Source organism: Platichthys flesus, chromosome 3 (genome assembly GCF_949316205.1).
Source record: "Platichthys flesus chromosome 3, fPlaFle2.1, whole genome shotgun sequence".
Classification (NCBI taxonomy): Eukaryota; Metazoa; Chordata; class Actinopteri; order Pleuronectiformes; family Pleuronectidae; genus Platichthys; species Platichthys flesus.
In genome coordinates this window covers 18,799,556-18,826,083 of record NC_084947.1, presented here as the reverse complement: position 1 = coordinate 18,826,083, position 26,528 = coordinate 18,799,556, and the positions used below count along the sequence as shown (strand labels likewise).

The window sequence follows — 26,528 nt, the reverse complement described above, 5'->3', positions numbered from 1 at the left end:
ATCACGCAGTCGTCTCAAACACACTCACTAGAAGGAACAAAAATAAAAAACACACTTCATGTACTACACCAACCACTTCAGCATCTACTGCGAATGACTTGCTCTTCTATCCTACTGTGTATTGTGCTGTCAGGGCATTAACCATGAAAAGAAATGGTTCATTATTGAAAACTATAATACACGTGGCACGTCCATGCACAAAAATGAAGCAGAGGATTTCGAGAGAAAAGGAGATTTAGTTGTTTTCTGGATAATAAAAGACATGCTCGTACTATAATGGAAAGATACAATGACACTGGGATATCACAGCACGGCAAATTGGTGAAACAAAAAAAATATATAAGTGCACATAAACACGAGTCCCTTTCTTGAACTTATGAGGAGGTAGAGCTAACATCCAATAGTTCACTAGTCTGCTCACACAGACACATGTGACATCTCAGCTAGAAGATTAGAAACCAAAGCATCTTTGTTCGCAAACGAAGGCTTGTGTTAATTAAGGTGACGTGACCACAACAGGCATCACAGCAGCTCAAGATCCAACTTTTCCTCCCTTTCCCTTCATTGTTTTTACTATTTTATAACCAGTGCAAAAAAAAAAAATCCAGTACATTGTTGTCAACCAATGCACGACAGGTTAAAGTTTACAGACTGCCATCAGGCTCGTTGGTTTCAACTGTGAGGTAAGATCCAGCAATCCAGAGGGGACAGTTGTTTAAACTCAAGTGTATCAAACTGAGCTGTGACGATGTTCCTGCAGCGAGGGTTCCTGGACTAAGGTTCCTCAGTGAGACATGGTTGACCCATTGGTGTGAGAGAGAGTGTGTGTGGGGGGGTGGGTGGGGATAATGCCTATTCTGGATAAAGAAATAAAAAAACACCCTCATCAAAACCTGTAAAGAGTGCCCCCTACCAAAGGCACTGATTCCAGTATTTTCATAAATGTCACCACTACTCGGTGCATGAATTGACCCTGTATCACGATCGCCCCGAAGCCCCCCCCACCCCCCCCCCCCCCCGCCCGAGGGCGACTCATTGCTAAGGTGCCTTTCTTATCTCAAGCTTTTCTTGCAAGTTTATTATGACGCCGCCACTACTTGCCTCAGACATCTTGAATGGCCATAATGTGCATTTCCATTATGTTTGAAATTAGATCAACAAAGCATTAAATAGATTTACAGAAATAAATACATTTTATTTCATATAAATACGTGGGCCCTTGTGTCCAAATTGTCACTGACACGTGTTTTTTGGGAATAGGATGAAGTAAACACTTCATGAAATAAGCTGCCCTACTGTCTGATACACTGACCTGATGAGTATGGTTATTGTGAATTGATTTCAGTGTTTATGAGTCACCAAATCCCACCAGTATCTTCTCACGCACTGTCAATCCCCACGTTACAAAGCATTTAATCAACATTATAATGTAATTTAATTGGAAGCCCTTCCCTCTCACTCTGGGGGGAAAAATAAGATCAGTGATCACATCAAGCAAGTCTGGTCCCTATATCCCTATATAGGATTATCTTTTATGTTGATTTAATGTCATACTGGTAACTGTGTGTATATAAAATTCTTAATACAGACCCCCAAAAGTGAAACATGAGTGAAGAGAGAAAGGTAAAAGGAAAAATCCAAATCGGGTAACATCTTGCCAATTTTTCCCCCAAGGCCATTTTTTTTCACCACAGCTAAAACCTGGATTTGTCCACATACATACAGTAATATATATTTTGTAATCTTTCAGTGTCTCTGGCTATGTACAAGCTATACAAATAAAGAGCAGGCTGAGGGCCAGGTTTTATAAACTGTGCAGAGGGAGCAGTTGGTTGGGAAGTCTCCCAGTCTCCCGGCTCCTTCCCCCGCAGTCTGCCCATACAGGTGGCTGTTCTGCTTCACTTGCGATCGTCGATGGTCTTAATGAATTCCACCGCCGCGGTGAACTGCATCCACCAATAGCACTCCTCCCCACTCAGCCGGCTGGCGTAGAAATTATTGATGTACTGAACGGTGGACAGCAGGCAGGGCGGGTTTGCCTGGAGGGGAGGAGACGTGGGGATGGGCCCACATTAACCGCTGAAGAACCTCACGCAACGCCGTGCAGATTGTAATCATAAATATGGAAATATGTAAAGTATATCTACACAGGTTAACAAAGAGAAGCCGTTATGGTGTTCTACAATTACAGTTGTTTTTGTGGAATTATGGATTATTCTCAATCTTCACTGAGAAGAAGTCAATGAATGATCCATATGGAGGGTACACATTCTTGGAAACAGTAGCAGCATAGTGTGAAGGAGTGAAGTAAGAGCCCACTTACCCTTATGAGGACAAAGACGAGGACAGGGACAAAGTCGTCCGCTCCAGGGACGGAGTCTTCATTGGCCAAACTGAGGAGGTTCATGATGGTGGAACACATGCGCAGTATACACTGGACTTTGTCCCGTGGCGTCTTGTATGCATTGATGGTCCTGATCTCAGACTGTGCAGACGGCCAGGGAGCCTCCCTCAAGTAAACCTGCCAACAGAGAAGTTAAACACTGGTGTTTTAAACAACCTAAACTTTATAAGGATGTGTGTAATGACAAGTCACTTCCTGCATGTCTCTTTCAGTGCAAGAGGTCAAAATTTCAGATACCTCTGGGATTTGAAGAGCTTTGTGAGTGGCCGTCACTACTTTTGAGACCCGCTGGATGTGTTCGTGTAAAAGCCTGTGTGAGACAAAACAACTCAGGACAGGAAATCAAGCAGAACACGGTAGAAAGCGACTTGGATTATTAGCCAAGGGAAACAGATGGATAGAAATTACTTATTGTGGGTTAAACTTTTAACAAACAAAAGAAATTCATTGAATTTGTATAATTGTCGGGATACAAGAGAAAATATTCTCTTAAGAGTCAAGTCAAAACAGAAGCAGTGCATTCTGGGACCTCAGACCACCATCTGCATTGGCGGCTTTACAATTCATATTTACTGTATTTACTTTAATGAATTCTGCTAAGGGCCTCAACCATCACTGTATAATATCCACACTTTCAACAGTTCAATTCTTAATAAAGCAGCAGAGCAGAGTCCAGCTCTTTGTTTGTTGCCACTCACTGGTCTCTGAGAATATCTCCATCCTGGTTGGGGTAGAAAGCCAGTTTGAAGATGCGGTTCATAACGCTGCGCTCGATAGCCATCTGGGCATCCTGCAGCTGGTCCTCGCTTGCATACTGCCAAATGGCATCACGGGCCATAGCACCGTACAAGTAGCGCAGAAAATCCTCCACTGCTGCTGTCTTGTCATCCGACGCTGTGCACCCCTGGAACGCTGAGGGGGAGGAAGAAAAACAACAGACTTAACATCAGCACAGGATACACAGTATACACCAACACAGTGTGTGAACACAAAAAAATACTTGAAACATATCTCGAATGTTGTATATCATAGAGATGACATCTTTTAAAATGAAAATGTAGACGTACCCTTAGTAAAGTCAAGCATCTTGGATTCCATGTGTTCCAGAAGGAGTCGAACACAGACAGTGGTGAAGTAGCGGTTCGCGACCTCCTTGTCTCTGAGCACCCTCTGGAGGAGCCGCTCCAGATGAGCCTGAGAGGTCTGCAGGCCCTGACGACACCTGGTTAAATAAGCTATGTACGGTGCCCGCTTTCTAAAAGAGACACACAGAAGGAATTGTAATTTATCTTTGGGTTGTTATTTTTTTAAGGTTGTTATATACAACAAAAACTTAGCAAAATTATCCACTGGCTGTTCTAGATATTAATTTCTCCTGGCCTCCAGATTTACCTGTAGTCATCCGCAATGGCAGCCAGCAGCTTCCTGCAGGTGCGTGCATCGAAGCGGCCGACGCAGCGTGTGGTCTCCTGGATCTGGGCCATCTGGTTCTTGTCCTGGAGGTTGATGGCTTCCGCGAGCTGGACTTTCAGGAAGCAGACGATATCATTGTCTGAGAGAGGGCGACAGGGAGACAGTGTGAGATGACGACACTCGCAGCTCTCAAAGGGACGCCTGGTCAATGTAATCTGATCAACCTGCCGCCTCCACAGGACAATGTGGCTGATGGGCACGAAGATGGGAGCCTTAAGACGTCTGTCACGATTTTGTGCAGTGTCAGGTTTGTATTGGATTAAACAGGCCAATATTAATCTATGTGGTTACACAATTCTTTTAAATACGTGTGACGGTTTAGCAATTTAATATTTTACTGACACCATATGGACATTCTCTTTAAACAAGAGTCACTCATTCAACCTTGCCTTTAACCTCAGGAGGTGAAACAGAAGGTGAAGGTGGAACAGATTTGGTGTCTTGCTAAAGAAACACTTTCAGGTAGTTGGATGCTTGCCAACATTAAGGTCTTGTACCGTGCTCCCCCTGGAGATTTGTGACAAAGACACCTCAACTCTGGTAGATGAGACTAAGTCGAACAGGCGGAGTACAAAGTTTTAGCACAAATGTCCAAGGAACTTCTACCTTCAGTATCCATGTGATCAGGCAGCCCATTTCGTGTGGTGGCAGGAGCCATGATGGGCAGAGCCACAGAGTCTGCAGAACACAGCGCTAGCCTCAACTTCTTCTTTGCATCACTGGGAGACAGAAACAAATCAAATCTAATAAACAGCAGTGGCTAGGCGATATGTGCTAAGAACACAGGACAGTCTTGAGTGATTGTTGAAGGTGTTTGGTGGTTTCCTTCAAGGATAAGAAATGTTTGACCTGAAAGAGAACTTAGAGTCGTGCTGATTTGCTGACTGGCTGGCCGAGTCTGGGAGGTCATCTGTGGACATGTTCTGCAGTGCGTCGTCTCTTGGAGAGTCGTGAACGTTGTCTTCACCACAAAGATCTGTGGAAATATACCAAAATACAAAATGTAAGGATTTTCACCTCGTCTAAAGCAAGTGCATGTAATATGCAGATGAAATATTATTTTATCCTGACCTCCAGTACCGTCATAGGAAGCTCCAGTTGCTGCTCCATCATTTGGGCTGGGCCTCTTGATGTTCCTGTACTTGTCGAGGATGTCTTCAGCTGCCTGTGCTTGACTGCTTTGTCTGGGCAACAGCTCATCTGACAAAACCACCAACATACAGGTTCCATTCAAATTAAATCCACTGTGACGGATTAGTTTCAACTAATTGGGAATTAATGCAATTTAAGCGAGCCAGGACTGACCTTGTGAAATACGCTCCTGGACAATGTCATCCTTCTCTTGTTTGTCCCTTTTCCGAAATGCTGCGATTGGAGCTGTGGACGAGAGGCTTGATGATTGACTGAGGCAAAGTCCTACTTTTTTTACTATCACGGGATGACAGGCTTATCATGAGTCAGCTGTTGACAGCCTCTTTAAATCTTTGTTTTTTTCATGGGTTTTATTGAGACTAAAAATCTCAATGTTGAATGCATGGCATCATACAAAACTGATAAAGTCGATTTGTAGAAGTTCACTGAGGGAAAAAAAGCAAATAAATAATGGAATGGTGAATGAAACCAGAATATCACAAAGATCCACTGTAGCTTATTGTAACAAGTGCAGTCTTTCAGGATGTACAAAATCATTCTGATGCGTATCCTGTTAACACAAGAGGGTGATAACAGAACAAACTAGAGACACACAGTCTAAAATTTGATGACGCACACAAGAAACACTGGGTGGAGTAATTACACTGATATTCTGTATTCTCCATACAGTCAAATGGAACCGTACTATGGCCAAACCAAACAAAGGGGGTGATTAAACAGATGCATGGGTGGGTGAGGAGTGGGGTCATGTGAGCTACACCATGATATATCACAGCTCTACTGCTCTAAGGCGACATCTACAAAGCAGCATGGGTACACAGCCACTGGCTCCAGCAGTAAGCTAGCTCAATGAGGACAGCGCGGAAGCTTTACCTGGGACATCACTCTCAGCCGTCCAATACAGCACTGTGAGGAACACAACAGACAGGGTTGGCCTTTCACACACAGGCTGCCACTCCGCGGGACAACTGACTGCACGTCACCATGCAGAGCAACAACAACACAGTGGACTCTACACAGTCCTCCATTTTAGGAATATCAATTTATTGTTTACTTAAGAAACATCATTAGCTCAAAGAGTAATAAGCACTCATTCTGTGGGGCCACTGCTCATTATTTCCCAGACAGATGTATGAGAGATGGCTGTAGAGTAGAACTGCAACAAGAGATGTGTCATCTATCAGGGCTGATGACAGAGAGGTCTATCTAATGACCATTAGCCGCTGGCTGACAGCACTGCTGGGAGGGCTACAGCCATACAATCTACACAGCTAAAGCTCCTCTGATGACTGATTAGCTTTGAAAAGTCGATATAAATCTGCAGCCAGTGAGACGTGAGAGAAAACGGTTCGGACACGTCTCTGGAGTAACTTCAAACAACAAGAAACATCATTCTCCAAATGGCGCATCAGCAATGGAGTGGACAACATGGATCATCATTCTCTTTCTCAGGTTATAAATTGGTTTTTCGCTCTGCTCTTTAAAGTGTGATGCTTCCTGCCAGTTGTGATTAAGATAACTTTTTTCCACCCCCGAAACAAAAAGTAAAAGGAGCGCTGCAAACAAACAGATCACTTTTAAATGCACACAAGTTCATTTTTCAGATTTGAAGACCTGAAATGTTTACAGTGACCAATGCCCCGTTTCCTTACCTTTGGGAATGGCTGACACAAAACGTTTCTTCCACCAGGGTCTGTTGCGATCAGACTTCTCGTCGTCACTGTCTTTCCTGTCCTCAATCTTTGAATGGAAAGGAACTTGTCACAATCGGGCACTTGCAGGTAAGTTTTTTTAATAAAACAGCTTTGACTGGCTACAGAAGAAACCAATTATTTTTAAGCCGTTTGTATGCAGCATTTCTCAAACGCACAAAATGTCTGTGGTACATTATTAACCCAGAGCCCTACAACAGCTGGTTACCTCTCCTTTCAGGGAGTCCTTGCTGGGGGACGAGGAGGGTCCTAAGGCGAAGGCCCCGGCAGGGTCGCGCTCTTCAACTGCTACCCGTCGGTTCAGGCCGGGGTCGCTCGTGGGCCGACGACCTGGGCACACTATGTCAGAGCTGCGGCTGCGGACCATTCTGTCCGGGAAGGAGTGGCGCTGCTTGGTGTGCTCCAGCTCAGACTGGGCCAGGCAGTGGGGCATGAACAGAGAGTGGCGCGTGTCTGGCCCCAGGGCGCTGGCCTCAGGGATGGGAGGGTCAGGTGGAGGGTGAGCTGGCCTGGCGTAGTGCACTTTGGGCCGCACAATTGTTCCAGTGGAAGAGCCTGATGTTAAACAAGTCATAAGCATATAGAAAGATAAATTAGACATAATTTCATTAAATTTTAGTGAATGAATTCGGACAATATTTAAATATCCATGGGCACTTTGTTCAAGTAGTTTTCATTACATTCTCTTAAATATTCTAAGGGTCATTTACCAGCCCACAGCACACACATATCCAAGACTGAATGAATTTTCCCCAAGTAGATACTTATATTTAAATGCTTTTAAAACCGTTTCATTAAATAAATTAATGAAATTCTACCAGTAGATCTATTAAGAGGTACTGTTGGTCTGTAAAGCAGCATCTCACCTTATCTCAACTAATATGACTGAAACTGCTGTCTAACAGTTGTAGGCTTCCATCAAGCCGTCCATTTTCAGTCTACACCCATGACTGTACAGACTCATGTAATAAATTTAGAGCAGACATAAATATAGGAATTTGGAATTTAATATAAGATATATTATTTATATGTAAAAAAGATTTTTGACTGCTTTGTTGTGCATTTTGTCCACTGGATAAACTGCATATACGATATACTGAGAAAAGGTAAATGATTGGCCAATAAAGCCAATTCTTATTGGAGACATGTCCTTTTCATTCAATTATAAATAATCATTAATATGAATAAATTTCTGTTTTGGCCTTTTCACCTTCCTCTCTATAAGTTCTGATTTAACAAGTAGATTCGGGTGTGTGCGTTTCTATATTAGTGAGGGAAAAAAAATGTAGTGGCTTTTTGAGGGTTGAGTCTTGGTTTTAGGATTTTATTAGGTTTAGGTTAAGGTTGGAGAATGAGTTGGGGATAACCATTTAATTATGATGGTCAAGTTCTATAGAATACATTAAGTAAACTTAAGAAAAGAAAAGAATGTGCGTGTGTTTGCATCAGCAGCAAGAAAGTGATAATACTAATAATTTAAAAAGTTGTAGCCATGACAGTAAACAATGCTTCAAATATGGATGTTGCGACACAAAATACAAGTGTCAGCATTCAGTACACGATCAGATGTGAAATATAGTCACTATCGTCCCCTACTAATCCTGAGATATGACGTAGAATAATGGCCAGAGAATTGTTTTTATTATTGTCACAGTGAAGCTGACCCTTGTCTCCTTTCAATGTAAACGTAATAAAGTCATTGTTTTATCCTGTAAGACATTTTTTTTAATGTTCTCATAAGTATTGCCCTCGACCTTAGACCACCAAATTCAAATGAATTGTCCCTGAGATCAAGATTCTGTCCTGACAATGGGACGAACAGAGAACCAGAAAACACAACACCTTCAGCCACAGCTACCGCAGGTATGAAGGCATAATAAAACCAGTAGGAGACAAAAAGAACACCTCAAAAGTGGGGAAGAGTGCTAAAGAGAGATGTTAGAGGGATATGAGCCCTAGGTGTAGGTAGGCCACCTGTTCCAAGGGTAGACTCTCTCTCCTGAAAAGCCTCCAATGGCAGACTCGTGCCATGAGCACAGTGGGACAAAGGGACAGTGCCAAAGAGCCTGGGGTGAGGTCTTTCAACCTGTCATCCCTTCACCTTGCCACAGACACACAGCCACTACCATTGCTCTCGCAAACACCTCCACTTTCCACCTGCTCCGCAAAATTAAACACACAGAAGCAGGAACAAAGACTTTGGAGAATAAACTGCGATACTAAATGAGCCTAATCGGGCGACTTTTCACTTGCACTTTTAAGCTGAGGTAAGTAAGGCTCATGTGATGGGTCCAGGCACTCTCTAGGTTAATTTTGCAGGGCTCCAGCTGTTCTGTGCGTCCATGACATTAGGGTGGGGATTTAATGACACTCGTTTCTAGCTCTGATTGGCTGGAGAGCAGTCTGGAGGTGCAAATTACCTTCGCCAGAGGAGAGGGGATCGAACATGGCCAGTAAGGAATCGGTCTGTGAGGGTGGAGATGTCAGATGGTGCGCTCCTGTAAAAACACAAGAGGATACGAGATAATTAACAGTGATTACTAAATCAACTGTGAATACACACAGCACAACGCTCATCGCTGTTAGTTTAAAAACTGCTTTATTTCATGGAGTTGAAAGGATAATAGCCTAGCCCTCTAATAGCGTGATTCCCTAACCAGACAAAGAGTAGTTAAGACTTCAGTATAACTTTATATAACGATTTTAAGTGTGGGGATAAAACAGCGATTCAGCTTGGTGCCAGCTGTAGACGTGACAGGGACTGATCGACTCTGTCTCATGTGGTTTTGACCACATAAGACACACAGGACTGATGGCGCAGCGAGCCTCGCTGGGATTTGACACTCTCCTACCGTGGCTTGACTCCTCCCCATCTGGACTGGTCACAGAGTCCTTCCCTCCAAAGTCTGAGCTGCACTCTGACCGCAAGTCCTCAATCTTGTTGGGGATGTCTTCTGAGGTTGCACTGATACCTGCGGCACAAAAAAGGAGAAACAACCCAAAAAAAGTTGTGTTGACATTCAGGACAAAGGCAACTTAGTATCACCTTCACAGTGAGTGTTTTAGGGAGTCAGGAAAAGGGGAAACGCATGTTCCATGTTGCTCAAACAAAGGAGGATATTTTTTCTTTAGACTATGCTGTATGTCCTCTCTCAGATGGGAGCCCAGTGGGAACTCTAAATTGGTAGCGTAAGCTCCCATGGGTTTGGGGAAAGACACAAATAAGAGTGATCATCAGACACAGACTATCCATTGGCCGGATCCCGAGGGACGTTTTCCATTGGGCTGAGCCAGGAACATCACCGCTGGCTTCCTAATCTAGCATACTACTTCATGCGTGTCAACATTACATGTCCACCTGAGCCCAAGGAAAAGACAACCAGTATTAACCTCTGTGTCATACAGAAAAATTCCCGCTGACCCCCAGTATGCTGGTTCACAACCCTCCCAGTACCATGACCGCTCTTCACAAAAACAAGTAGACAAAAGGTTGTTTTACTACAGATATTGAACAATGCAGGTGAGGGGAGAGATGGAGAAGTTAAATTTATACCTGAGACAACACTGAGGCCTGGGGTGCTGGGTCTAGAGCTGACCTCTCTGACCTCTGTGTCGTCTGAGGTGCTGCCGACCCCTGAGCAGCTCTCCAGCTCCTGCAGACGCTCCTCCTGTTTCAGGTCTGGGGCCTCTGCAAACAAAACCAAAAGCCAAAAATAGGTATGAAAACTCTTTTCTCCTTGATGAGATGTCTCAGGTGTCACATGAGGTAGAGATGAGTCAGAATCTACATCCACTTTACTTTTGGCAGTTTGCTACACATGATTGTTCATGTTCTTACTCCACCTCTTCCTCTGTTATGATTATTGGGAAACCAAGTCAAACAAAGCATACATTATCATGTCTTCAAACTGCCAAACTAAACCATAAAGCTAGTACGGCCAATTGTATGGCTACCCAACGGAGCTGTTGGGTCGAACCCAGAGGCTCCATACTAACAGCAGTACTCATTTGCATGCTCGTTAGTAATAATGTGTTGCTGAAGTGCTCTTCAGAGTGTAGTTTTCTGCTGCCTAGCCATGAAACAAGTGCTCCACTCGAAGCCAGCCTCCAATCGTGCTATTACAGAGCAGAACAGGGGCAGCAAACGGAACAAAAAGCAATCAAGACACTCGTGCATGTCATTTCTGTATTGCACATATTGAAATGGTGTACTACTTCAATTAACATAAGGCCCAGGCTTTTCAAAGAAACACTTAACACCGTTAATAAAGCACTCTACTGATTTTCACAAAACACTACTTTCAAACAGGGGGTTTGAGCTTGTAATTTCTTCTTAATAAATTGTTTGTGTTGAATGCTCAGTGTGCAAGAACGGTCAAGAAAGTATAATCAATACTTAAACAATGAAGTCCTGACTGTTTACTGTCAAAATGTGATGTCAAAGACAAACTGTGCAGACGAGCATTGCAGTGTTAAGTGTGGACAAACAAAAAGCTGACATGTAAAGTGACTGAGGACAGCTGCTCTCCTCATGATTCCCTCCCCACTCCTCCACCACAGGTGCAAACACACCTGGTGGTCCCTCTAAGGAAACCCTGAGCTGCCTTTTACTGGCACAGGCAGATCTGTCCTGAAAGACAGGCAAATGCACACAAATACGATGACAGATGAACGCACACATTTTTGTTATGGAACGGAGTGCACCTGGAGTCCCAGACCCCACTATAATGAGGAAGCATAAAATGCATGCCTGCACAGGCACATGCGCATGCAAACACACATTTGAGACGGTCGTGGAGATGAAGTGCAACAATCAGGACAATAACCTGAGCAAAAGAACAGTCAAAAGGCGTCTGCATCAGCAGAACAAACCTGGCAACCCACCTGAGTCGCTGGGCAGGACCTCCACGCTCCAGGCCTCACTTGTGGTCTCTGAGATGGTGGAGCCGTAGGGGTCCAGCAGCACTGAACTTGCGCCAGGAGGATACAGCAGGCTGCCAAGCATGTTCTCTGCAGCTGCCCCTGAGAACAGAGAGAGTTAGACAAAGAGTTAACCTCTTTCAGCTGAATGAAACTGTTTTTTTTTTTTATCTGGCAAAGTGTCAGAGCAGCAAGAAGTCACCTCTGGAGTGGAAAAGTCATCTTGAAAGCACCTTTTAGTTCTATACCAAAGACTCAACGTATGTGTTGTTAAGGCTCTGCTGTTGATTCATATTCTGTAATTAGTTGTAATAAATTATTCAGATTTTAAATATGAGCCATGTGTGAACTTGAGAAAGCATGAAAAAACTGAAAAGAGGCCTTTGGTAGCATTGGTGGAAAATGTAATCCCATGAATGTTTATATTTAATGCTCTGCTCCATTTGCGGGGATGCAACAAATTATTAATTTCATTATCAATTGACATTTTTTCATCCGTCTATTTGCCATTATATACAAAACAAAAGCCTCAATTTGGTTTTCATGATAAGCTGAAACCAGAAAATGTATTTCCGGAAAATATTTGCTCAACGGATGACTGAGATAAAAACAATGTAGTTTTCTTTTAATCAATTTATTGCATAATTATTTTAACACTAAATGGCCCTGTTTTTTTTTACAGTATTTAATGGGTTAGATCTTAATTAGAACATTTAACTGTTCCATCATTTAAAGCCTTCAGGTCTGGCTTTCAAACAACACTATAAAAATGTCTGACATAAGCAAAAACACTAAACGTTGCCTCTCTGCTGTGGAGATGGGGTTTCAGAGACAGTGAGCTGTGTCTACAGAAACGCACAGAGTTGGAGGTCACATGTATTTCATGCTGAGACCCACAGGCACATATACCACTGTGCCAAAGGTCAGAGGTTAATGATAATATCTCACCCTGCACTGGCCCTCAGGGCCATGACTTTGTTCTGTTGATTAAGCCCAGCATTACTCACAACCAAATTACTGTTTCTCCTAACCCTCACACTAAGTCCTCAGCACAGTGTCCCTGTATCTTCAATTCGGAAGTTGTGATTTAACAAGGTGGAAGACTATAGAGGGGGGGGCAGCTAGCAGGTGGGAGTGGGAGTCAGTGGCCAAGGCTCAACACTCAACACCAAAAAGTCGGCCTGTGGTAGCTGCACCCCCTGGTATGTCATGCTTCCACTTCAGGGCACACGCACTCCACGAGCACACGTGCATGCCAGTGCTCAGGCAACAGTGTGTACTGATGTTGGCGGGGGCCGGGCTGTCATTGGCGGCGGGAGAGCTCTATCCCGCTGTCCGTGTTTACAGTCTTCAAGGTAGGGGCGCAGAGTACTTGTCTTTCAGGTGGATGATTAAATGAGTGGCACAACAAGAAGTGAAACAATTAGAATTTCTGCCTCATTATCATGGTAATCTTATCAGTGGGATAATGAGGTATTAATGGATATTTAATGTGCATCTCATAACCCAATCCCTTGGAGAAAACACATAAGGAAATCGCTGTAAATTCACTTAATGATGGAAAAGTCCCCCAACGCCATATTCCGAAGAATGAAAAATGGTGAATGCAAATGAGAGGGAACCAAGGTCAATAAGACTGCAGGGACTGAGTGAATGTCAAAGAGAGAGAGAGGCAGGGAGAGCGTGAGAGAGAGAGAGAGAGAGAGCGATGGGCAGAGAGAATGCTGTGAAGAAAAAGACCGAGGCAAAGGAGACTGGGTGATTGGAATCTGAATAAAGTAAAGACTCAAATATTCTCTTTATAGCTGGTTTCCCATTAGATAAGCCTGTATTTTGTTCTCAACAGACTGTAGAACTTGCCCTCCACAATCTACTTGCGATTTTTATCTTGCATATCAGTATTTTAGGTTTATACATGTATTTATTAGCTATTGCCACTATGGTGCTACAACCCGAAATCAGGATGTACATCAGAGAAAATAACTTGTTTCGACTTATGAGTCTATTTTAAGATGATTTCTTCTACTTGAAAAGTGTATAATATTAATTAGAAGATTATTGCATATACAGTTACATCCCTGGCAATAAAATCTACAGTATCAGTAATTTTTATCTCATCCACGAACTTCAGATTCAAGATGAACAATACCAACAGCAAAAGTATAATTACCACGACATATTAATCAAACTGAGCTATGTTTATAGTTGCAAAGAAAATAATACGACTACATGTATTCTAAATACAAAACAGTTTATTGAACCTCAACCGCACTAAATAAGTATAAACATTGAACCCTAATTATAGAAATAATAAAATAAAACTCTAACGTGATAAAGCTATAAGGTTCACTCATGTGTGTTAAAGAGCCAGCGCTGAATTGAAGCCCTGCTTTTTTATGCTATTTCACCCCAAAACCACAAGGTGATGACATTTCCCTAAATCCATTTAACTTAGCAGTCCCTATTGGCAGGAAATTCATTTAATAAAATGTGCCATGATCTCATAGGCTTTGTAGATTAATCAATTTGCTCAGTGAGGCAGGAAGTCAATGTGTACACATGTAGCTAACTAAGCTAACCAAGCCATGTCCCTACCAGCTATTTCCTGAAGCCGATCCTCATCCATGTTAGGGTCGAAGTCGCTGCCGAGCACGTCGGTGCTCCAGGTTTCGCTGACTGTCTCAGAGATGTCCCGATCGTCTGTCAGTCCCATCATGTCTCTGATCTCAAACTTGCGCAGTTTATCATCCAGGTTGTCCTGAGTGGTGGCTGAAGAGGACAGAATGTTAGAAGAGCGTTCCATGTGGATAAGTTTATTCAAATGGACTGACACATGAAGTTTTCAACTTAATGTTAAGCAACATTATGCCATGAATACACACACATACCCTGTTCATGTTCCAAAAGCTGTAGAGCCTCCACCCCGTTGCTGCCTGAGGGTCCAGCTCCGAGCTCAGAGACAGACTCTCCCTCCAGGTCCAGAGACGAGACTGAATTAGAACGATTGGAAGGACCTGAACACAAGAGGAACATTTAAAAACATACACAAGATAACAGAATTTAGTAAGCTCTTAGATTATAGAGATTGTAACTGACATTGTCACCTTTAAATATTTTTTATTCAAGTTTAATAGTAAAAAGCATTATAAAAAATATATCTTTATAACCGTGTATGGCAATATATAACAGTAGTTGAACTATTCATAATCACAATGATGCACTTTCTTTCCACATTTTCTGATATTGCTCTGAAAATATAGAAGAAAACAAGAGCAACCATCTGTTTGCCTCGTGTTTTAGATGCATGTGTCATCAGACAGCAGACTGACCCTCTGAGATGCCTTCCAAGTTGTCACTGCAGAGGGAGAAGCGCAGGGTTTTGTCTGGTTTACCATGCAGTTTGGTATCATCAGCATGACTATCTCCCTGGGCCCCATCAGCAATCTGCAGGTTCAAAACCTTGTGGGTGGTAGAGACAGGAAGTACATGGTGAAAGAGCTGAAAATAGTATATTCTGTGTGTCACTTTTGTAAGGTTGTAAACTTGATTTACTTGTTAAAGGAAAACTCATTCAAAGACAGGAGGAGACAATTGAATATGGAGCAAGGATTCAGCAATGCAATTTATACAGTCAATAAATCAACAGAAGAGTGAAGGCCAGTAGTTTTCTGTGCATGTCCTTGCTTGCACTCTCTCTCTAAATTAACGAGGAACTACATTTATAATTTAATAAAACTTTATCAAACGCAGGGTTGAAAATTAGGGCTGGCAGCCGCAGCAGCACTGCAGCAGTAACACCGTTGGTTATGTAAAGGCAGTTCAGTGAGGAAACCGTCAAGCACAGGTGAGTTGAATGGTGTGGCCCAAGAAGTACTTCCATTCAGTGGCAGGAAAAAAAAATGGCGCTCCATTTAATTACAAAATCACCTCTCCTGCAAATGAACACATTAATTCAAGTCACATTACCTCATTCTCTGACATCATCCCAGGGACCGTCTGAGGACCAGTTCCTAGTGAAATCACCAGCACCTCCTCTGGCTCCGTCTCCTGAAGGGACTCTTGGGAGCTGGCCTCTGCCTCCCCCTCCTGGGCTATGTTGGTACGGCTGCGGCTACGAGCAGCTGCTGGTGTGGTGGGATGGAGGGAATTAGTACGGAAACAGTCATTTTCTGATTGGTACATAAAAAAAGAGCATGCGTCAGTGTGCTTTGATTTGGTTTGGAATTAGTTTGATTCAAGCAACACATTTAGTGAGTAATTTTGTGTCAGTAAACAACCAAAGAGTACTACAGCTTTAGCCAAAAACATGAAACTCAGTCAAAACTCTCATCTTGTATGTCACACCAATGTGTCGCCACATTTCCTGTAACTGCTTTTCATTATTATTCAGAAATTAAGAGGCTTACAAATGTAAGTAACAAGCACTACTTCACAAACAAAAGAGCAAAAAATAAATTGGTGTGACAATAAAGACGAGTGAACCTCTTGTTTTCTACATGTTAGGTAGCAGTTAGTTAACAATAATAAAGGTTGAGATTTCCTCAAATGTTAAAATTAAGTTTTTCAAATCTGAAAATAAGTATTACACTGAGCAAAGTTAGTACTCAGGAGCAGATACACACAAAAAATCATGGAAAACCTGGGTCATGATGTCTGTAGAAAACAAATGATGGTAAAGTTGCCATATCATTTAGACTAAATCATTTTAACAACACTACAGTAAACACTGGATACATCTATATAAATATTAAAATGGAACTGGATTTGAGTTCACTAATTCATTCTGCATCAGTTACATTGAAACATGTTGCTCTGTGCCTGTGACCTGCTGCAAATGTTTGCGCAGGTCTGACAACACTGGAGCACTTCAGCCGACTGTGACTCTTTAGCTCCATCCACTGGATGCATTTTTAAATTAAAAATAACTAATCACAGCTACTTCAAAGAGGTCCTGCACTTGCATTGAATGCCTGCTCATTTCAAATCATTACAAGAGAAATAATGAAGAAAAAAAAATGTCACACATTCATCCACATCACACTGAATCCGGGTTAAGTGGATTTCATGAAAAAATGTCTAACAAAGTAAAAATGCAGGTTAAAAAGAATGAAACAGTGTTGATCATTGAGCATTTTTAAGAGATCTGAAGCTTTGTCTGAACATAAAGACATAATATGACTTAATAATCATATTATGAGACATGGCTCTGGCTAACACTAGACACCTGGAAGTCAGTACTAGTCATTGCCAGTACAGCACAAATGCTGTTTTGGAGCCACAAAAAAGAGGGGATTTCCATGGAAATAGACTAGGAGTATTATCTTAAACTTAAAACTTTTAAAACGTGGTATCGGATCAGTACAGAGGCACAGATTAGCCTACTTATCAATGCCTGACTTAGCATCTTCAACATTATTAGATGCTTTTCTGATGCTGGTATTGGTATCAAAACATCTCTAAAAATAGTAAGAGAAAGGAACAGGCTGAATAGGCTACTAAGACTAACTCCACTAATGTCTCCATTACGAGAACGGGAGGGGAGGTGGAAGGCAGGTGAATTTCCCCACTCTACCTTGTAATGAATAGCCATATTCCGCTGAATGAGGAAGCAAAAAGGGGAAAGCTTAGAAGACAGAATGAGTGGAAAAACATCTTCGCGCTAATAATGAGCCAAAGCACTTTTCAAAGCAAAGCAAGCATTGTGAGAGTACTAGTAACAGTGGCGAGGCTGCGAGGCAGTGAGGCAGCAAGGCAGCGAGGTAGTGTGGTTACTGTGCGGCTTGGAGCCTGAGCTAGATGAGTGCTGACTGGGTGAAACAGCTGATACATGGGATAAGCTCTCGCCATCTCTAACACAACTGACCAACTACCCACCAAAAGGGGCTACTAATGGAATGTGGGCAGACAGAGTGGTGCTTGTGGGGTCCCAGGATGTTATTGCAGCTAAGTGTTGTCCTGGTCATTCATTGGCAGCACAAGAAGAAAGGAGAAGGACAAGGTAGGGAGTTGGAGAAAGAATACAGAGTACATTTCATAAGAGTGTCAAGTCAAGATCATTGTATATATATGTCACATTTCAGAGAAGCAGGCACAAGTGGTTGGTTTCTAATTAAGGGGATGTTGCTACACCATCATTTGTCTTGGAAATGCTAATGAAGGTAGTCTATGCATCTTTTCCATCCATTCCAATTAAAATTAGCTCATTTATATTTGGCAATTTAATTGGTTGTCATTTCTGTAATTGAGCCTCAATCCAGGCCATGCTAATTATCTTCATAACAAGCTGAGAAGGCGCTCATTAGCTTCTAATAACACTCAGGACTTTGACTAGCCATCACCACTCAGCTTGTTTACTTTGCTTCTCATTAAACAAAATATTACCCTTCTATTTACGATTTCTTGCTTCAGATTTTGATATTCCTACGAGCAAAATATCCTTCAGATCCTCATATTGGGAAATTACAAGAGGTTGCATCATATAGACCAATCAACACATCAGCCATCTATTCCGAAAACCACAGTGGCAGAGAGGCCGAGGCTTAGACGCAGTGCAGGTAGGTACCTATGGGGAGCCTGTTCTTCTTGTTGGCAGGAGTGGTAGCCGGGGAGAGCTGGGGGGTGTTGGAGGGAGTGAGCTCCAGACTGTTGCTCTTCACAGTTCGAGACTGGGGCACATTGGCCAGCAGGTTCTCCAGGGCCATGTGCTCCTCCTCCCGGAGCTGGTCCCCTGCAGTCACACTGCGCACAAAGTCCACCTACGCAACAAAAGAAAGACGTTGTTCTTAAGATCATCACAGTAAATCAGCTTTTCTTTATAAAAGTAAGCTATTGGCTTGTACAAAAAGTAATGCTGGTGCTAATTGTAACTGTCTGAATGGTGTAAAGTCAAGTAAAGTTAAGCACAGAGTTACAATGCAATTGGTCCTAAGAGAAGGATGAACAACACTGACTGGAAGACATGTGCTAAACAAGATATTTCCTCTTTTGGTCTTTACCAAATGGATATTTAACACACAGCTTATATTGTTGGGTATTTTTGTTATTCCTGGTTTGTTGAGAACCTAGGGTGCAATGTTATTAATCTTACATTTGGATAGCCGTAGCAAAAGAGCTCACCATTGATAGCAGCTGATTATGTGTAATATAGACCACAGTCCTGCTGAGGCCTTCTAGAAGGTTCATCGAGGACATGGGTGGGGTCTCGGCTGCTCTTCCTCCGATTACCACATCCAGAAAGGCAGCAACACAACTCTGGGGACAGAGAGACAGAAAGGACTAAGCATGAGGATAAATTTCAGGAAATGATGCCAAAATTTAAAGAAAATGTACACTGGCTACACATACCTTATCAAATTTAGACAAACTGCTTTTCCGCCTTGGATCTGAATCATCATCAGCCATTGCCAACTGCTGCAAAAGCTGCCCCACCTGTGTCACAGACAAACAATGCAGTATCAGTCTTCAGGAGGATGACTGTCACATGGTCAAGTGTGAGGAAGAGTAAACTGACCTGCATTAGATTAAAGCGTGCAACTTCATTGATGGGGGCATCAGAGATTATACCATACTGCTCCGGGTTGACGATAGCTGGACAGATGAAGCAGGTCAGCAGCAGGTCTGTACACATGGTGCGCACCTCCCCTACTTCCAGACGCTCCACACATGACAACGTCTTGTACATCTGGGACACAATCCAGCGCAGGCTGTGGGGGAAGCAGTAGGTGTTTTGCTTCAAGTAACCAATAAATTTGTTGACCAGAGCCACCAGCTTGGCTTCGTTGGCCTCCACAGCTGCCTGCACCCTCTGTTTGTAGCCATCAGAGCCCTTCTCTCCGAAGCGCTCCTGCTGAGCCGGAGTGAGGCGCTCCGTAACCTTGCCTGGGTCCGTCTCCAGGTGGTCTTCATCTTCCACCAGTAGCTGCATAATGGGTTCGTGGAGGGTGGCAGTGAGGAAGAGCTTGGCTGAGTACAGGCCCTCTGAGAAGAGCTTGAAAAGGATGCTGAAGGCACAGGTTCCCCGTCGCAGCAGACGGCGAGGGTTGTCACTCTCCTTCAGCTCAAACTCTACCAGGTACCGCAACACCTAGGAGTTGGAAGGGAAATAAAAAAAAACACATGTACCAGTTAAAACATGACATTTTGCTGAGAAGTTATAAAACTGTTTTTCTACTGTGTGACACTAGAGGGCCCCAAACCTGTAGCAAATAGCTCTCGTCCTCCTGCATGATACAGTTGCCATATAGTGAGGTGAAGACTGTATAGATGACCCCGGGGGTGTGCTCTTGGTTCAGCCTCTCTCCTGCCACCAGGCAGGAAGCTACCAGTCTGGGGTTCTCCCTCAACCGGGCCAAAAACTCGCCATAGATCGTCTCCTGGAAGCCCAGGGTCTTGTAGCCATCAACAAACTGTGTGTCCTCCAACATTTTGGCATGTTGGCAGCATTCGGCAGGAGAGGCCTCCACACTATAGACAACGGTTGTTTCATTACTTAAATGCATAAATAACAACTTATTTTTTCTAATTCAAAATTCCGTTTTAAATTGTCATCCAGCATAACACAAGAACATCACTGTACTTTCCCTTTTCGGACAAATAATCTAAAATGTTGTATCTCTGAACTTAGGTTGCCAGCATAGCTTTTAAACTTAAAACACTAATTGTCCTTTTTACAGAGTAAGCCACCAAGTTACAAGTTCTATATGCTAAACTAGATCAAGCACATCCTGGCTGTACACCCATCCTTCCTTTAACAACTCCAAGTCTAGGCCAAAGTGAATCATGATGGTAACTCTGACCTGGTGAGAATGAGACGATCGAGGTTGATCCTCTGCTGCTTGGCGATCCAGGCGGCCCTGTACAGCCTCTCCGCTGTCTTCAGCACATCACTGTTGAGCCTCTGGATTAGCTGCTTTTCCGACCCCACATACAGCCGCTCCTGCTTCAGGTGGTGGGCCAGAGTGTGGATGTCTGGCTTCACCATCTTCACCAGCTCAGGCAGGCGAGAGGTAAATAACTGGAGCACAAAGGAGACAAAGACGGAACAGAAACAGGTAAATGAGGTGAATATGTGGAACGCAAACATAACAAAAAGGTCAAATTATCTTTTGTAAATGTCAGTCAAGTTTCAATAGCTAGTAAAAAGTTGAAGTTTCTTAAGATAACTGTATTCAGGGGAGCTCCACCAGTTTCACATTAGAAGTCAATTTACTTGTCATTGACACTATTCATCCTCTGAACAAAGTTATATAGTATCCACTCTAGTTCTGGAGAAGCTTTGTACAGTCAAACAAAATGATCCTTGTTATCTTGAATTCATAAAGTCAAAACAGAACATGTAGTTTCAAATAAGTGGATATTTTTTCCGGAGGACAAATAAATTAGCACAGATATGCACCATTCATAGACATTAGTATCATTGTACACGTTTTTTTTACTGAATTAAAGTTCTATATATTCAGTTGTTAAAGTGTTTAATGGAAAAAAATTAGTTATTTAGAATAAAGCTTCAGAGATTAAAATGTAATAACATAACATCTTAGGAATCACTGCCATTTTTGACAATACTGCCTTTTTGTTCTCCCAAATATTAGCATTGGCCCCCAAAAATCTATATTAGTCAGGTTCTAGGAAACATAGAACCCTGTGTTTCTGGAGACTGACTAATAGAAGGAACAAAAATACTAAATTTCTCGTGCTTCTAATATGAAATCCCAGCATTTTATGAACATGGAATACCCATTTAAGCTTCAATGAAATAAACTGCAATGTTTTTTTAGCAGGGACCACCAATCAGAGTACAAAGTGCATTATCAGTTATATAATACTCTGCCAGGAAACTGGGGATTATCACGCAAGTGGAGTTTTCGGTTACCCAACCAACTAACATTCTAAACCAACGTTTGACTCGACTTGACAATACAGTAAACTTCTCTTACCACATTCTATCCCATGACACCACAGTAATCAGTAATGAATCACAGTACATTTACAATAATATATTTTCTAAATGAAAACAGGAAATAGTAAAGCTCTGGCTCACACAAGATGCTGACATCATGCAAGGGAAGTGATCATTTGCATTCAGCGTGTTGCACACAGTGGCCTGACAACAACAGCAAAAGCACGCTTCACAAGCAATACACAGCAGAATATGCTAATTACTCGTCCTCTTCCAGACACACGCAGCCAAGACATACAATCCAAGTTGAGTGCATGAAATTTGAATGATTTCTCAGTGAAAGTTTTACACAAACGCCTCTTTGTAACTGGTCACTAACATAGCAAACACAGATTTATCTGTGGAGTTGGGGTTGTGGGAAAAGAATGAGACGAGACTGGAGAAGAGTGCCTCAGAAGATGAATGACCGCAAGGCAGTGTCATTGTTCACAAGGTAACAGACAACCACAGCGTCAGGGGTGATATGCCTGACAAATCAAATTGGTCATGCAAATTCACGCATATGTTGATGGTTGTGCAATAAATTCCCTCGGCAAACCAAGAATAAACAGGAATTAGTGATGTATGGATGAGTGATGGATCTTTTTTGTTAAATTGTATACATATACTACGTGGTTTCGGATAAACATGGATTTTAATGTTTTCATGATAACGCACAACTGCTCCACATCACATGAGAAATACGACTCTCCTGCTGCAATCACTCAATGAAAAACAAGCAATCATCAACATTATCTGAAAAGTTTTAAATGTGTGTAGCTATTCATCATTTCACAATATAATGCTTTTTTTGTTTACTTGTTATGAAACTTCTTACTTGTATTCATTATTTGTCGCTTTTAAACAATTCATTTAAAAAATAATTTGATGTTTATAAAGACCGTATTAATGCTTAATAAACGTAATAGAAGCTAACTATATACAAGCTAAAGCACACTGTGGGAAATGGTAAATGATGATCACATGAAGTTAGTGATCAAATGCAAATGATCCTTATCTAACAATTAGCTGATTATTTTCTTTATTAATAAACTGATTGTGAAAAGTAAAAAAGTCCACCACTAGTTTCCCAAGGTAGGTGAAGGCTTCATATTGCTTTCTTCTATGAGCAAAATATTAAGTTCACAACAACAGGTGGCTTAAAGAAGCAACAAATATTCACATATAAGAGGTTGAAAGGGTAAGAGTTTGCCATTTTCATAACTGAAACAATTATTACACAGTTATATAAAAAAAAAAAAATGATATAATACACACAGGTAACTGGCTGATGAGTACTCTCAGGAGTCACTTCCACGTATGTACTCATGTTCTCCAATAAGCACATTCCTCACATACTTGGAGAGGAAGTGAAAGCTACTAGGCCATTAAGTGGCTGGCAGAGAGGTTAACTGCTATTGCCGCCAGTGTCCATCCAGTACTCGTCTATGTGTGACTCACACATAGAAGCTACCTGGCGAGTCAGTCATGTAGAGCTTTGAGGAACTCTAAAGCAGAAGCAAAACCAAACAGATTGTGAAGTGTTCAGACTTGTGAGCGGTGTGAGAATGGCAACACCTTTGTTCAAGGTGCCTGAATGTTCAACTTCTATTGGACAATACGGCCAAATATCACGATAACAGTATTCATATCCGCCAATAGTGTTAATTATAAGGATAAATGTCACATTATGGTTAAGTTCAGTAAAGACAGATTTTTGCTCCTGAGTGAAGGTTGTGTTTTTGTACTTTTCTATGTGTGTAGATAATGACAACAATGAACACTTGATAAACAACAATTTTACAAATCTGTGGTATCTCAATTATGTGTTATACCTTCTCACTATAGGCTTGCACAATGCATGAGCACTATGGCGGCACTGAACTTTTGTTAAATAGCTATTAATGAAAATTATATTGTGTTAATTATTGATATTGTTTCATTGGCCCATTGTTCAAACATAGCATCCAACTTAGAACTATTAATATAACAATAAGGCAGCATAAGAGACAGGTGGCAAACATTTGAATTTCAAAATGCCAAAGCACTTTCCAAATACTTCATTAAAAAGTTTATAAGTTCAAAATCATTTTTTGATGTGAATGACAAAACAACACTACTCTTTAAAGGGAATGTATGTAAACTTCACAGCACCACAGTAAAAAGGTGTTTACAACAAAGCCCACTCCTCCTACTCCAAAATCACACACTCTCTCACACCAATGCTTTTTATAGATAGTCAAAAGGATTTCACTTTCTACTGAGGGTATTCATGGTTCAGAGACAACATCCTCTTCACGCTTCCCTTCTGAATACATGAGGTTCACGGGTGACACTTTCTACTCAACCTTGAGAGACAACCATTACGTTTTTGTAAAATCAGATAATCAGTCAAAAAGCCGGCATTAAATTTCTGGTTGAAGTATTCAGTATTCAAGTTAAAGCAGATTCGAGCACTGCTCTTTCAGTTTCCCCGTGCAGATCTGTCCTGATGTGACACAAGCGCACCGATCTAGATTTAAGGCCTCTACTGCCTCACAGGAATGTTTATCCTGTGTCTACTGTCTGTGACACTAGAAGCTGTAGTGGTAGAAAAATGAAAAACAAACACACAACACAAATGAGCTGTGTCCCATTACAGTTGCTTCTTCCTAAACCAATGTTTCTAAACCTTATACAGCAGACCATTGTTTATGCTGGAACGCAAACACTGTTTTTGTTATCCACCTAAATATCTAGTTAATCACTGCGTGTAATGTTAGAGACTTGTGAATAAACAGTATTTAGCAGGGACATGGAACACAGTTTTCTTATTTTCTATGATGTCTTGAAGTTAAATGTCACAGCTTGAACTTAACACCCAGGTATCGTAGAACTTAACCCAGTTTCAGTTGCTGACACTTTATCAGTTGTTTTGAGGGCACCTTCCTGGAGCTGAACTAAAACTGCTTTCAGATAACGGGCTGTATGTGAGAATATTATTGTAAGTTACTCTGCATATTTTCTGGAACGTTTCCTGCCATCCTCCATGTAAAATGTCAAAAGTCAGAGTGAGCTCATGCGAGAATACAGCAGGAAAATGTCCAGAAAATTCACAGTGAGCAAGTGGGCGTGTTGGCAAGAAAAACCAAGGAGGATACAAATATCTCGCAATGGAAAAGGAGGTTTCATACACGTAGAAGAAACTTTGATAGAAAATGATGATTGTCCAATGTGCTGTGAAAATAAAACCTTGCATTCAGCATTTTAAACTCAGGCATCATCCTCACCTTAATGTTCCTGTTGTTGTAAACGCATATGACTCTGACAATCTCCTGCTACATTCTTCATATGTGAAAGTAAAACAAAAGGGAAAACGTCTTAAACTGCTTTAGAGATATTTGTGATGCTGTTCAGGGAGACTAAATACTCTGAGAACAACATGCAAGGAAATAATGAAGCAATTACTTGATCATATTTACACTAACCATCAGGTGAAGGAGAGAACATACAGTAGATCGAAGTATTGGCATGAATATAAAATGTTTGCGTCTTCAGCCTCATGTCTGTTTTCTGGAAATCATTATCTTGCATCCTGACAAGAAAACTGCTGGGACCTATTGTAAATCTAACTGCAAAGCAAAACAGTGGGTGACATCACACTTGAACATAAAAATGATTCCACTCAAACCATGAAAGAAACCTGATGTTACACCAACACAGTCAAGTCTTTTGAACTCAGACTAAATCTCATGATTAACTTTAATCATTACAAAAAAAATTTCAAGTTACAGAAACTAACTGACTCATACAAAGACATGCAGATCACTGTCACGTAATGTATCACCATTCATCAACTCAGTGGGGGAGAAAATATTACTCCTTAGGGGGGTGCACAGATGGAATGACTTATCTTGTAATCAAGCCTCTTTTTCATTGTTTAACATTTAGAGTTTGAGTTCAGAGGCTCTGTAGGTGTTTGATTAATCTGTTTAGCCAAACACTAGCTATACTTATGGTGACATCAAGTAGAGAAAAGCAGCAAAGCCTCATATTTGACTTATTTTGGCCGGATTACATAAAAAATATTAGACAAAATGGGAATGTTATTGCCTCTATGCTACAAGCAGTTAACAATAACACCCAGTGTTTGGACATCCATGATGATAAATGGGCTACGCTATTATATCTCAGGGCCTTCAACCGCTAGATGTGAATGCTTGTGTTGTTAGGGACAACTTGAGACATTCCATTCAGCGGCTCCCTGGGTGGGGGCGGGGGGGGGGGGGTACATTTGGCACAGAAAGCTGAGTTTAATGTGGTGCTAATGGGCTCGGATCGTCCTTGACTGGATGGAGAAGTATCTCGACAGGATGTCGCCCGGCGGCCAACACACAAGAGAGGGTTGCTTAATGTCTGTTGTTGTCTGTTTGGTTGTCACATTGAGGTGCCTCAGACGTACTGATGGTCAAATCTAATACTCCGTGAGACCATCGTTGGGTCAGCTAAAGGCTACGATGGAAACTGACACTAGACACCCAGCCGCCGTAATGGCATCAGCGAATAAGTGTTTGCTCTGTGATGCCACTGATTTCAGCGCAGACAACACACTGGCGTACTAAGCTAAACTAGCATTTGGCTGCTAACCGAAACCAAGTTACACCCGGCTAACGATTGCTAGTCGAGACGGGTGAGCTAACGACAAGCTAGTTAGCTCCGTTAGCTTAGCTTCGGGGCTGCAAGCTCCCGAGTGGCCGAACGCGATGGAAGAAAACGTGCTGACTGGAATTCGACAACTCACCGAGCGTAGTTATCGTGTGCTGGTTGTTCTCGGTGTCTCCAAACGCAGCTGATCCGAGGATGAGTCGAGTCACACGGGCAGTTCGCTGGGGGTTAGCCGTCTCTCTCTGGATCTGCTGCAGGAGCGAACTGTGCTGCTGTCATTCGCTGT

At 42.1% G+C, this 26,528-nt stretch overlaps 1 protein-coding gene across 4 annotated transcripts; it reads right to left on the bottom strand.

The window, feature by feature from the left end:
* Positions 1-1,000: 1,000 nt before the first annotated feature.
* gapvd1 (GTPase activating protein and VPS9 domains 1) lies at positions 1,001-26,528 on the bottom strand. 4 transcript variants are annotated; one of them, XM_062383425.1, is made up of 28 exons: positions 26,379-26,528; positions 20,457-20,674; positions 19,857-20,124; positions 19,172-19,744; positions 19,006-19,089; positions 18,778-18,912; positions 18,224-18,416; positions 17,536-17,616; positions 15,628-15,785; positions 14,991-15,120; positions 14,550-14,675; positions 14,257-14,430; positions 11,626-11,763; positions 10,295-10,429; positions 9,594-9,713; positions 9,162-9,239; positions 6,950-7,296; positions 6,682-6,769; positions 5,183-5,254; positions 4,949-5,077; positions 4,727-4,853; positions 4,484-4,596; positions 3,797-3,956; positions 3,472-3,659; positions 3,103-3,316; positions 2,642-2,714; positions 2,324-2,521; positions 1,001-2,039 (listed from the first exon to the last, which is right to left on the bottom strand). In XM_062383425.1, exons 2-28 carry the CDS (start codon positions 20,639-20,641, stop codon positions 1,899-1,901), a joined length of 4,428 nt encoding a protein of 1,475 aa, XP_062239409.1. In that variant the 5' UTR covers positions 20,642-20,674; positions 26,379-26,528; the 3' UTR covers positions 1,001-1,898. The 4 variants fall into 4 exon arrangements, with proteins under 4 accessions (XP_062239409.1, XP_062239410.1, XP_062239411.1 ...); XM_062383426.1 differs by having other exon boundaries at positions 15,628-15,782; XM_062383427.1 differs by lacking the exon at positions 17,536-17,616.